Genomic DNA, 13,617 nt, shown 5'->3' with positions numbered 1-13,617 from the left:
AATGCCTATCACTCCAGGCCCTGCTAGCCTGACTTAGCAATAAAATAGTCACCCCCCCACAACAGTGCAGGGAGAGGCCACCTCTTACTTCCACATGTCCAGATAGTCCACTTTCTGGGCGGCTCCATCTGCCTCTCTGGTGGGGCGGCCACAACTCTGGCGCTGGACTCAGGGCAACGAGCGCCAACCGATCCTGGGTCGGCTGAGCGAGCTACTCTCTGCTGAGGCCAGGACTTGACCTGGCCCTTGTGCCGTGCTACACAGCCGGGCACTCTTTCTCACTCTCCCAGTCCTCAAAAGGACCGAGTTGTTAGAGTGGGACTGGTGGGGGAAGACAGAGGAGGGAAGGCCTCATGGCAGTAGCCTAGATGTGTGGTGAGGCAGAAGAGCAGTTCAGAAATGCCAAAAGAAGTCAAAATCAGCAATCAGGCTGTACAATCAGACATCCCCCAGGCCACCCTCACTTGCTCCCTGACCAGTTTGTCTCCACAGCTTTCACCGATCTATTAGAGGATTGCACCGGCTCCAGCCCACCCACTTGTCAGCCCCTTATCCTAGGGGCGGGTGGATGGAGGCTCGGCCCACAGCTGTTTCACAGAGGACAACTGGCCTACACCTTTCAGAAAAGAGTTAATGCAAAATCCACGGTTAACCCTTGCCCAACTGAAACAGTGCCTCAGTCCCTCCACCCAACACCTGCCGCCATCTGGGACCTTTTGTGAGGTGATCCCCGTTAATTCACAACGGGATTCAGAACCCTGAGGCCGTCTTTCCTCTCCCAATCAGGGCACCCAGTTGCAAACCGTGAGGGCGGTGGTCCTCCCGTATACTACCAGCGGCTGTCTCTCCACCAGACTTGGCGCTTCGGCTTGGGGCGGGTGCCTTCCTATGTCCCCCTACCCCTTCGGGGTCTCTCGTGCCAGAAACACGAACCCAGAGCATCCAATGTTTTCCCAGGGGAGCCCTCGGGAGGGAGAATATCAGCCCTGACCAGTGACCGAGAGTGCTGATGGCTGCAGGAGACGACTGAATTCGAAGTGGGCACCGGGCAGCAGTTTCCCACAAGGGCCGTCCTCACCGCGTCCTGGGCCATGGGGAAGGCCGAGACCCGCCACTGAGCTCTTAGGGATGGAGCGCGGCTTCCATCTGTGCACAGGGCTCCTCCTGCTCCAGACCAAGGAGCCTCCTCCCCTTCTGGAGGGGGAGTGTTCTCTGGGTCCCAGAGGATGGTCCTCAGCCCTGGTCCCTGCCTGTGGCTTCTGCCCAGGACCCACCCCTACCCAAATGTCTCTTTCCTTGAGGTCTGTGGCTTTCACAGTTAAAACCCTATGAGCAGCAGTGGGGCTTTTCAGACAGAGCTAAAGCAGCCTTTAGAGCAAGTGAGCAGGGCTCACACCACAGACGTCTACCACGGAGAGTGTCTGGCTACAGGGAGGGTCCAGGGGAGGAGGAAGCTCAAGGTATGAAGCAGTCAGAAAGCCCCAGCTGTGGGGGGGGGAGGGGACAGGACACAGGGGACGGGACAAACAGATGGCCCAGGGAATCCAGGCTCTGGAAAGCCTTCGATCTCCGAAACCCATTTTAACATCAGGTCATGTGGCTAGGCAAGGATCCTCTGGTTGAAATCTGCTAATTCCCATCTCTTCCCAACAACTTATTAGAATTGAGTCCTACTCTAGATAAATCAATCCCATATTTATTGAGTGCTTACCGTCTGCAGAGCACTATACTATTTGGGAAAGTACAATATAACAAAATAACAGACACATTCCCTGCCCACAACAAATGAAACCCCAAAGACCTGAGATTAAAGCCTTAGGAAAAGAGACAGGGAGTAAAAGGGCAGGTGAGGGGGTAGGATGGGACAGGACAGAATCAGGGTCAGGGAAGAGATTCTAGAAGTACTTTCTGAACTCTGCCCTCTTCCCCACCCCCCACCCAAAACCACCCCAGACTTGGGGAGAGAAGGAGATACAAGGCCCTCATTTTCAACCACGCTGCTTTTCACAGTTTTCTCTCGCTCCTGATATTTACCTTCCTCGGGGAGAAAGCAATTTTTCTATGAAAGCTAGGCCTCTGTTCCTCCCACACCTCAAGTTTATCTAACCTGGGGTGAGGGAGCCAGGGAAGGAGGGTGGGAGGGCGGATTGTTTTGCATAGGCTGCCCTTCTTAAGCTGGACCATCCATCTTCATCTCAGCAGACGGTGACATCTTGGCACACAACAGATAAGATTTAAACAGCCCGGTGCCAGGCAGTGCCGCTGGGAGAATCGCCTTCATCAGTCAAGTGTATTTACTAAACACGACCACAACAAACACTCAGTGAGCAGCTGATAGCTCCTCAAGACTTCATAATCTCTTCAGAAGATACATCGGCCATAATTAATTGAAAGAGATGGGACCCGTTGATTGGAATTTTTAATGAGCAGGAACATCTGTTCACTTTCTGCGCACTGCCTGAACCCCCGTGCACGGAGCAGGCCGGGCCTATTCCCGCCCCACCCAGGCGACCCCTGACTTCCTCCAGAAGGTGCGTTCACGGGATGATGATCTAAGGGTACAGGGGAGGTCAGAGAGCCCAGAATCAAACAAAACAAGAGTCCGCCGCTGTGGGTCAGGGAACACGGAAGAAGTTGAGTCGGCACCCTTGCCTTTCACCTCGGGGAGGAGGTCACCGCGCAGCGGCTCCTGACCCCTCTGGCTCCAACAAGCCAGGAATGGGAGGAGGAGGGGGCACCTAGCCTGGGCTGCCAAGACCGGGGGCCGATGGACCAAAGGCACAAGAGGGGAAGGGGACGGGGGAGATGTCCACTTACTACCTGCCTGGAGATTTATGGGCAGCTTTGTTCTCAGAGGCCATTAATCATGCAGGGAGGATGCAGACGCCTCTGGAGCTTGAAACAGCCCAGCAAGTATAAATTCAGCAGCCCTTTGATAACTGCCATAAAACAAACAGGTTATTCAGGCGTCTCAGCCGAGGCATGCGGTGAACAAAGCCCAGCCTGCCTCGGCGCTCCTCGGCCAGTCGCTCCGCTTGCACCTCTCTGCCCTCTGTAGAGTACACTTGCACCTCTCGCCTGGGATCTCTCAGCTGCCTGGTGGTCGGCGGTGGTCCTGGGCTTGCGAGGCACCTGGTGGGGTTGGTTGGGCGGGGTTGGGGGAGAAAAGAGAGGGTCGGGGCTGCCACACGGCAGGCCGAGCCCAACCGCGGGTTGGCTGCGGGGCTGGAGGAAGGAGGGGGAGAGGAGGGTCAGGACGCGGCCACAGGCCCTCGACCGAGTTGTCCGACCCCCAGGAGAAAGGAATGGCCCCATCCCCAGAGAGCAGCCTTTAAAACCCGCGGGTTGAGCTGATAGAAGGAATCCCATTATCGACCCTGCCCGCTCTTATTTGCAACAAATAATGGCTTGATTAATTAATAAGCAGAGCGAGCTGGGTAGAACAGACGTACAGCTGACCTTGGTACATCCGCTCTTGGGGGCGGGAGGGGCTGGGGGAGTGGCGGGCGCTTTCTCCTGGGGGCGAGCACAGGGACGGGCTCTCATAGGCTCTGGACAAAGCCCCAGCCTTGAAGCCGTCTGGGGCAGATGGCACCGTCCTGGCTTGACACGGAAGGGTGGGGGCAGGGAGGCAGAGGCTCGGGGAGAGTGAACAGAATCAGGAGAGGATAAATTCCGCCCCTCGTGACCTGGTCAGATTCAGTCTGGAGCAACTGGGTCGAAAAAGTCGGGGGGTAGCAGGGAGCCTGCGGGTGGGGAAGAGCAAAGGATGGAGGAGGGGAAGCAGTGGGGAAGGGCAGGAGGGGACCTTCCCTCCCCAGCGACACCTCCCACCTCAACAGTGCGAGGGGGCGGGGCCCACTGAGGGGGCCAGAACAGCGGCCGCCAGCTTCCTGCCCTCAGCCCTCCCTGCGGCGGATGGACCCTTTCAAAGCCCTCAGTGTTAACGGGGAAACGCCGGCCGGCCGTTTCTAAAAGCAGCGTCTGTGCTTTATTTATTTATTTATTTTTGAGCAGGCGGCTGGGAGCGCAGCTGCGACGATGAAAGACAGAGAAGAGAGGAGTGAGAAAAAGAGAAGGGGGGGGGAAATCGGTCATTCTCTGGCGATTAGTGAGGGATTTCCACCAGTCAGAATGCAGGACATGCCCTATTAGGTTTAAAATAGACTATTCTTCATTTAATCTGTTCTTTCAAAACCTCCCCATTACCTCAGCAAGATCAGTAACCCCCACGCGGGAAGGTGCACGTGATGGCTCGATGCCAACAACTCACCACTTTTATTCCTGCATTCCTCACTGGGTCCACTTAAGCGACTCTTTCTCAATAACCTCACCAAGTCATTTCTCCCTCCCTTCCCTGTGCCCCCGCCTCCTCCTCACCCCCGCCTCTCCCCCACAAAAATAAAGGCTCCAATTCGCAATTGAGTCTCAGTGCCAGAACGGATGGGTCTTATATCATCTCAGCGAGCCGGTTCCCGTTCCCCGAGAGCTGTCCCCGGTGGCATTAGTGTTTCATTAACCGCCGGGGTGGTAAATGACTGGAGCAGATATGTCACGGCCCTTCTCCGGGGTGACTAAATCTTTCTGAGGCAGAGAGAAGTCTCGGCGTGGAGCGATGGGGCTCCATGCAGATGAGTCACGCGGCAAAGGCACTGCAACTTTCATGCAGAGAATATTTATGAGGTCTTCTGTTCCCGGACAACTAAGGAAGGGTATCGGGCAGCTGTCGGGTTTTGGAGCAGGGAGGGGGGCGGCCAGGACCTCCCACTGGAAGGGGCTGTCCCGGGCCCAATCCCGAACGCTGCTATCTGGAGGGTGAGAGGAGGTGACTGTGGTCCAATCAAGGAGCAACCTAAGCAATCCCCAGCCTGCTTCTCAAATTCCTCATACTTCTCATACTCTCACATTCCTCCTTCCTCATTATCTGCAGGCAGAGGGTGGAAATCCCATCTCATGTTCCTCCCTACAGATGGGAGGTCTTCTAGACTGGTGGGCAAGGCAGGGGTGCCGGTGACGAGATGCAGCGGGGCCTAGAGAGCCTGGGGCAACAGAGGACCTAGGCTCAAATCCCAGCTCTGCCCTTTGCCTGTTGCGTGACCTCGGGCAAGTGACTTCACTTCTCTGGCCTCAGTTTCCTCATCTCTAGGATGGATTCAAAACTATCCTCTCTTTCCCTTAGATTGTGAGCCTCTGATGGGAAGTGGCTGTGTCTTACCTGATTATTTTGTATCTGCCTCAGCCTTTAGTATGGTGTGTGGCACAAAATACCATCATTATTACTTTTATTCCTTGGCCAGGCAGAGCCAGGAGGTAGGTTCAAACCGCCCCCTTCCATCTCCCCACCCCTCTCCTCCACAGGAGGAAGCAGAGGGTTGCCGATACTGGAGGTGAAGGTCAGAAACCTAGGTCAGCGGCACCACACACCTCTGTGAGGACATGACTAGCGTACAGTACAGTGCCAAGAGAACGTATATCTCCCCACACTGGAGGAGGCAATGGCAGGTCAGCTCAGGGGCCCGTCTCGGCAAGAGGGGAATGGAAAGGGAGCTGGAATGGGATGGAAAGAAGAAAGAGGGTACTGGGAAGGATTGGGTAACTTCAGCTTCACGATCTGGGGGTTATTCCAAGGGCTAAAAGTTCTGGCTTGAAAACAGATGGGGAGATGAGGCCTAGGGCTTACCTCGGAACTAGGGCACTAGGGAAAAAAAGAAAAAAAAATGGCACAGAAAAGAAACCCCTGGCTCTTTGGGCACAATCTGCAGGCTCCCTAGGTCTTGCTTCAACCTCAATTTATTGAGTGCCAATTTGTGCAGAGCACTAAGTGCTTGGGAAAGTGCAATACTGTTGGGAGACACAATCCCTGTTCTCAAAGAGCTTACCTCATCTGCTACAGCAAAGGCTCTCCTCCAGCTTTCAGTGCCCTGCTCACCAATAAAGGCACGACCGTCCTCTCAAGGGCTCAGGGTTAGTGTCAAAAGCTCCCAACTAACCTTGCACTGACGGCAGGTGTGTAAGCCCCAGAAGTGGAGCACACAAGAAAGCTTGGATGGTCTGGATAAACTCAGAGACAAAAGGCCTGCAATGAGTTACTCAGAGGAGGGTCAGGGATTATAGAGGCTAGGTCAGGCTCTCAGGAGGCCAGTGGCTAGCCATGAGGTTGGCTCCCTTTGAGGACAACCACCACCTGGTTTTTCCAAGCAACCAGTGATGTCACGGTTGGAGATGTGACGCGAGACCGGCCAGCCCTCCGTCTGTAGTCATTGTGACACTGCTTACGTAGAATGGGTAAGGCTTGTGGTATTTGTTAACTGTATTTGTTAGGCGCTTACTATGTGCCAGGCACTGATCTAAGTGCTGGGGTGGATACAAGCAAATTGGGTTGGACACAGTCCCTGTCCAATGTGGGGCTCACAGTCTAGATCTCCATTTTACAGATGAGGTAACTGAGGCACAGAGAAGTGAAGTGAGTTGCTCAAGGACACAGAGTAGACAAATGATGAAGCCAGGATTAGAACCCATGACCTTCTGATACCCAGGCCTGTGCTCTATCCATTACACCACACTGCCTCTTGCAGGTCTTCAAAATAGAGGGCAGGGGGCTGCCGGAGAAGGGACAAACTGATCTCTGGCAACTCCTGTTGATCCGAGGTGACTAGAATCAACAGCTGTCGGGGGGCTTTGCTTCAAATCCCTCCTTTTCTCATTGGGATATTCCAACCTGAAGCTAAAACGCAGGCAGGACCCTACTTGGGTTCCCCCCAAGGGCCCCAGGGAGAGGCAGCCAGATGCCCACACCCAGTGAACTCCAGTGTTTTCCCTCTGACCCCACAAAACCGCTAATGGTAACAGTCTCTGAGAACTCTAGGTGGGAAGGATTGTGTTGTTGCTCGAAGTCTGGAGGTTTTTCCCTCCTCCATCCCGTTTTTCTTTGTGGTTTAATTAGTATTTCCAAGTGGTGAATCCCTCCGGGAATCCTTCATAAAAATACAGGAGAGAATAACTGCTAACAATGGTTCTTAATTAGTAAGTGCTTCACTCCATATTGCAATGTGTCCATGTGTCTAAGAAGATCTGCAGAGGGCCAGGTGAGGGGGGAAGCCCACATTAAGCAAAAATAGCCTGGCAGGTCAGCAAAAATAAAAAATAATTAAATAAAAAATAGGGCTGGGGTACAGGAAATTTACTGAGACATTCTCACAGACTGGATTCTTATCTGGGCCTGTTTATACGGCAGTCTCTGCTCCATCACCACCTTTGATTAGATTTGGCATAAAGACCTAAAATATTTCTACGAAGAGCCAAATGTCGACCTTCTTCTTTTGCCCTGTAGTTGACAAGCATGCTTTGTGTTTGTTTATGCCTGTAGATCACACCCTCCTCAGTGGAGGAGAGTGACTGCTGAATTTCCTCAACCCTTTTTTTTTCTTTTTAAATAACAATGGTTCTTATCGGCTGGAGTTGGCTGAATACATTTAAGAGGCCCTCTAATCCTCCTGCCTTCTGGTAAGAGCAAAATCCTTTCTGACTCCACAGTATCCCTCTCACTCACAGATCTGGGTCCCTCTTGTAATCACCCCTCTCATACATACCTACCCACATGGGTTCTCTGTCTACTATTTCGCCTACGTATCTGTCCTCCCCTCACATCCACTATGCACTTGGTTGTGTGACCCATAAGCACCTTGATAATCAATGTAGCCCCACAGCACCTATGCACACATATCCTTATGTTCTATTTCCCCTATCTGTAATCTCTTTTAATGTCTATCTCTCCCTCTAGATTGTAAACTCTTTGTAGGCAGGGATGGCATCAACCAACTCAACTATATTGTTCTTTTCCAAGCTGTACAGTGCTCTGCACATAGTAGTGCTCAATACCATCGATACCATCGACTGCAATTTCTCTCTCTCTCTCACACACACACACAAACACACACACACCCGCCCACCCCACCCGGCCCATGCAGGGACAATGCAACCCCTTTACCTGGCGGCCTTCGCTCCTCCAGACTCCATTGACCGTTTTGGTGGGGGCAATGGTGACCACGGGGGGTGTGCTGGGCACGCTGTGGCCCCCCGGGGGGACGATAATGGGGCCCATGGGTCCTCGCTTGGGCGTGCTGGCCGGAGAGCTGTGGTTGGTAGCTGGCGAGGAGACTGGGGAAGACTCGCTGCTTATTGAAGACCCTGAAAAAGACCAAGAGGACATAGCCCAAGTGAGGGAAAGAATCCTAAAACCAACCGGAAGCCAGCCACATCTCAGGACCCAGAGCCGCTGGGCCAGGTGGTCCATGACCCAAGCCTCCGTCATGCTTACTGGCTTGTCGAACAATCCTAACCTGTTTTCCCAGAAATACAAAGAAGGAACCCCATCCTCCTCAAACAGACCTATTTGGGGGTACACTGGTAGGGTTACAGTTTCAGAGAGATCAAGACAGGAAACATTTTCATTTTCCCATTTTAAACTCCTGCCTCCCCTCCGCCGAACAATTTGAACCTGTAAAGGACTCCAAAAAGCTCCTTGCTACTCCACCAAACACCAGCCAGAAACTCATACTGGGAGCTCAGATACCCACCCAGCCCCACAGCACTTATGGACATATCTGAAATCTGTTTACTGATAGTAATTCATTCAATCATATTTATTGAACGCTTACTGTGTGCAGAGCACTGTACTAACACTTGGGAAGTACAAGTTGGCAACATATAGAGACGGTCCCTACCCAACAACGGGCTCACAGTCTGGAAGGGAGAGACAGACAACAAAACATGTAGACAGGTGTCAAGTCATCAGAACAAATAGAATTAAAGCTAAATGCACATCATTAACAAAATAGAATAGTAAACATGTACAAGTAAAATAAAGAGTGATAAATCCGTACAAACATATATACAGGTGCTGTGGGGAGGGGAAGGAGGTAGGGTAGGGAGAATGGGGAGGAGGAGAGGAAAAGGGGGCTCAGTCTGGGAAGGCCTCTTGGAGGAGGTGAGCTCTCAGTAGGGCTTTGAAGGGAGGAAGAGAGCCAGCTTGGCAGATGTGTGGAGGGAGGACGTGGGCTGAGGAAGGGAAAAGAAAGAGGGTGGGGAGAAACACGGGACGGCGGAGCCCCAAACCCCAGAGGCGGGGGTGAGAGGGGGAAGATGTGGCAGCAGTCTACTCTCCCCCTCTAGAATGTGGGCAGGGAATGTGTGTTTGTTATATTACACTCTCCCAAAAGCTGAGTGCAGTGCCCTGCAGACAGTGAGTGCTCAATAAATACAATTTAATGAATGTATGAATGGGATGGACAAAACCCAGAACAGAGCTCAAATCTTGCTCTGTCCCAGGACCTCAGGAAGTCCATTCAAGAATTGTCTGCCCTTACCCTCCCCCACCCCAGTGAGGTTTTGGGGGGACTAGTGCTGAGCTCCCCAAGAGAGGCAACACAGGTGGACTAAATGGACAGATGACTAAATGGGCAGATCCACCAGAGTTTGCCCCTCCACATCTGTCGGATCAGAGATCACACCGCAGCTTGGCTGCTCTCTCACTCCCCTGAGCAGGCCTGGGACACCTGGAGGGGAGGCAGGGAGCCAAGGATTTGGGGTTAAGAGGAGATTGGAGAACTCTAAACCACAAGGCCGTTCTTCCCCGCCTAAATGTACAAACAGGAGGATGACAGCTCCACCAACATACAAATATACTGGAGTTGATCACTTTGGCTTCCTCTACTGTAATGGGGTGTGGGGCGGCGGGGGGGATGGTGGGGAGTAAAAAGGGGAAGATGTGGGGAAGAATCCCAGGGGCACTGGCCCAGGCACCCCTGGGGCTTGCAGTTGCTGCTGCACGATTTCAAGGCCTCCAAAGCCATTAGCTGTTTATTTATAATTCAACACGCCTTTGTTCAGCACTGGCAGTTTGGGGGCTGCAAGGGGGACTGTGTGCTTGGAAGCCATTTGGCGGTTATTAGGGGAACATCCTCTCTGAATTAAAGAGCTCTGCCACCCAGCCACATTTAAATAGGCCGGGATGGATCCTCCTCCCTCTGCCCTCTAGCAACGGGGCCACACAGAGGCAGGCGCCCTCAGTCCCCCAAGTCCCCAGTCTGGGAACCCCAGCAGACTGGACCCTCTCTAGCCAAGGAGAACCTCTTCTCTTACTCTCCGTTCCATCTGCGGGGTGGGACAGGATGGGGAGGAGCAGCCACCCGTTGCCCGGCCTGACAGTTTTCTGCCCGGGACATTAGCAACCAAACAGCCTGGGGGCCAGGACGGGCCAGCGCAGGAAGTGAAAACCCATTTCCAAATCTCCTCTCCCCTCCCGGCTGCCTCACCTAATTCTGACTGCTGCTCTACTCCTGCCTCGCCCTCCAGGGCCTGCAGAGAGGGCGTCAGAGTCCCTGCCACCACGCCCGGTGGTGACTGTGAATGCAGCCTCTCCTCTCGGCCCATGGGGAGAAGCGGCCATGGGAGAGTCCAGGAGCCCCAGGAAGGCCGGATCCCCTCCCACACCATCCCCTCTGCTGGGGTCATAGCACAGTCATGCTATCGTAGGACTGCCAAAAGGCGCCACCGAGAAAAAAATCCCAAATTTCCCAAGCCATCAGAGCTCTGTGCTCTCCCTCAGATGAACAGGGTTCTCCCGGGCCAGGGCCAGTTTTAAATAGGGGAGAGTGGTACGCTGCCCCCAGTTCCAGCATGAGGGGACACTCTGGATTCGCTCAGTGTCTGGAGGCCCCAGGTTTGCTGGCACTGGTCTGAGCCAGAGGCACGTGGGAGGTGGAACCCAGGTCTACTGGACCTGCTGAGGGCACGGGGCAGTTGGAGACCAGAATTTCATGCGAGAGTAACAAGATCTTCCAGCCTCGAGATACCCAGCCACCACTTCCCAGACTGCGGCTGCCGCCAGTTTGTGCCAGCCCCCCACCCACCCACAGCTCGGCAAGGATCCTCACAAGGCCCCGAGACCAGTGGCCAGGGAGGGGCAGACAGAGACACTTAGAGGTATTAATTTGGTTGGGGGGGGGGGGGCGGTGAAACGCATGACGGGGACAGGCGGCGCAGAGAAGCACACTCAGAGAAAGAAACCGAGGCTCCAAGGAGACAGCAGGGATGCTGGGAGTCACCACCTCAGCTTCCAGGCCCAGTCTTCCCATCAACTCTTGGTCACACAGTGGTCGGGTGGCTTAGCCTCTGAGGGCCTCAGCTGTGAAAAGGCAAGACTAAATACGAGTTTGAAGAGCATGGCAGGGTGAGGATGATTTGAGGGGCAGAACCACGGTGGGGGTTGGGGGCGTACAATTAGAAGCTCCACACAGAGTCCCTCAGCCTAGGTGAGGCCTCTAATTACACCTACTTCTGGAGTGCAAGTCCTTCCTGCTCCAAATCTTTCCCCGGTTCAGGCGCTTGGTGCAATGTTCTGCACACAATACATACTCAATAAATACTGTTGTGACTGAAGTGACAGCATGTTCACTCTTATCCCAGGTCTACACCAGTTCCTCGCCTAAAACCCCCAGATGCCTCATCCTGGGCTGCCACTGGCGCCGACTTCCCTGTAGTCCAGGATGGGCACGGGGTGGGGCCTGACTGCCCTCGCCACCCCCACGCCAGCTCCAGAGGCGCCAGAGCTGGGCAGAGGGCTGCTTAGTCACCGCCCGTGCCCGAAGACTGAATGACCTGTAGGCACGGAAGACAAGTGGGTACACCGCTGCCTCTAAGGAGGCCCAAGCTCCTGAGGCTGAGACCCGAGGAGAGGAGAGGAGTTATGTTGCCAACTTGTACTTCCCAAGCGCTTAGTACAGTGCTCTGCACACAATAAGTGCTCAATAAATATGACAATGAATGAATGAGAAATCTGAGGGCGCTCTCGACCTGCAGAAAGCCTGATGCTGAAAACCTCCAACCACCAGCCAAGGGAGGAAAAGCGCCAGAATCCAAGCCTGAAGCAGGGCCCGCGCCGGGAAGACGGTTATGTCGACCTCTCAGGTTCGGGCCTCATTAACAAGAGGGACCAGAGCCAAGGTTCAATGCATGATGGGATTAAGTGAACGCTGGGGAGAGGAGGGAGGGGCCAGAACAGGTCACCGTTCTTGGCCCCAAGACAAAAAGACGGTTACGCTGGCGTCAGGCTACGCTGGCGTCAGGCCACAACTTTCAGGGATATAGTCGGCCACCTTCGGCAGACCACAGGTTGCCAGTCAGTACTCCCCTCATGCTCCCAATCCTATTAAAGCCTCATCTCCTCCAGGAAGCCTTCCTAGATTAATACCACCTATGCACTTGAGTCCTCACCCCCAAACCCTGGTAAACACTGGGGTTATTTCCCCACACAGCCTTTCAGTGCTTACCTTTAAACTCAGTTGCTTCCCCTTACGTGTAATTTATTTTAATGTTGATCTCCTTTGCCGGACCGTAAGCTCCTAGAAGCTTTTATAGCATTTATGGTGTGCTGTGTGCAGAGCACTGTACTAAGCGCTTGGGAAAGTACAACACAACAGAGTTGGCAGACGCAATCCCTTTCCACAAGTAGATATTCTACAAGGGGAGGGATCAGGCCTACTTGGTCAACCGAACACTCCCAAGCATTGAATATAGTGCTCTGCTCTGAGTAAGCATTCAGTATGTCCTATTGGTTGATTAAATGAAAGGGGCCTTTCCCGGGCTGGCTAAGGTGTAGGGGGAGAGAAGGGAGGCACAGCTCCCACCCCGAGCCTCTGCTCTGCTCCCCGGAGACGGTGGGAGCCCGGAGGAAAAACACGAAGCGCGTGGGAGCTTTCCCCACAGCCGGGGCGGGGACACGCGTTATTAGCTACGGTGCCTTATTAATTAATCCCGAGCCGCTGAGAATTAGTTTCATTTATAAGAGCAGTTAGGACAGGGAAGCAAAAAGCTGGCCGTGACAAAGAAACCAGCCCATACGGATTTGACACCCACTGAAGTCTATCTTGTCAACGCAAGGCCAAGAACAATTAGCAGCCTAATCCCCTCTGAGCTGGGAAGCCATTACTCACCACACGATAGCGTTAACAATCAATACCATCACAATGAGCCGGGCAATTAATGAAGCTAAAGTCTTACTTCAGAACCTTAATTCTCGCTGTGTGGCTTTAAACAGGAAGGTTTGTGATCATTATAATTAACTGGTGGTATTCAGCAAGGAGTTAGTCAATGAAACTAATCTGGATTGGAGATGACAAGAGGCGCAGTGTGACGGTGTCACCTTTGTTGTCTGACCTCCCTTCCGCTTTCCTCAGTGAGAGCAGATTAGTGGGGGAGGCCGACGGGCCAATGTAATTAACAGCTGAGACCCCCAAAGAGGGGAGAGGAAGGGCGGGTGGGAGCGGAGGCCCTTGGTTGCATCTGAACCAGGGACAGCGGCTGAAGAGTGACCGGTCAACAAGCCTGGCTGGACTAGTAGTGCTCCATCCCTCTCGGATCGAGGACCTGAGTACAGGAGGATGACGAGAACCACCAAGGCAGCACAAGGCTGAGGGCGGATCCAAGAATCAGGCCCTCTTCAAGGAGCTTAGTGTTTTGTGCCTCTGCTGCAGAGCAGGAGATAATAATAGTGGTACATGTTCAGCACCAACTATGTGTCAAGCACTGTACTAAGCGATGGAGTAAGTACAAGATAAT

At 53.5% G+C, this 13,617-nt stretch overlaps 1 protein-coding gene across 5 annotated transcripts in view; it reads right to left on the bottom strand.

Moving 5' to 3' along the window:
- GSE1 (Gse1 coiled-coil protein) overlaps positions 1-13,617 on the bottom strand; it is a 574,350-nt gene that overhangs the window by 26,626 nt on the left and 534,107 nt on the right. For all 5 annotated transcript variants that reach the window (XM_038754464.1, XM_038754465.1, XM_038754467.1 and 2 more), the window contains one exon: positions 7,988-8,187. In XM_038754464.1, the coding sequence (XP_038610392.1) occupies positions 7,988-8,187 (200 nt within the window). The remainder of the gene's footprint in view (positions 1-7,987; positions 8,188-13,617) is intronic.

This window comes from Tachyglossus aculeatus, chromosome 11 (assembly GCF_015852505.1).
Source record: "Tachyglossus aculeatus isolate mTacAcu1 chromosome 11, mTacAcu1.pri, whole genome shotgun sequence".
Lineage (NCBI taxonomy): Eukaryota > Metazoa > Chordata > Mammalia > Monotremata > Tachyglossidae > Tachyglossus > Tachyglossus aculeatus.
This window is presented reverse-complemented; position numbering and strand designations above follow the sequence as displayed.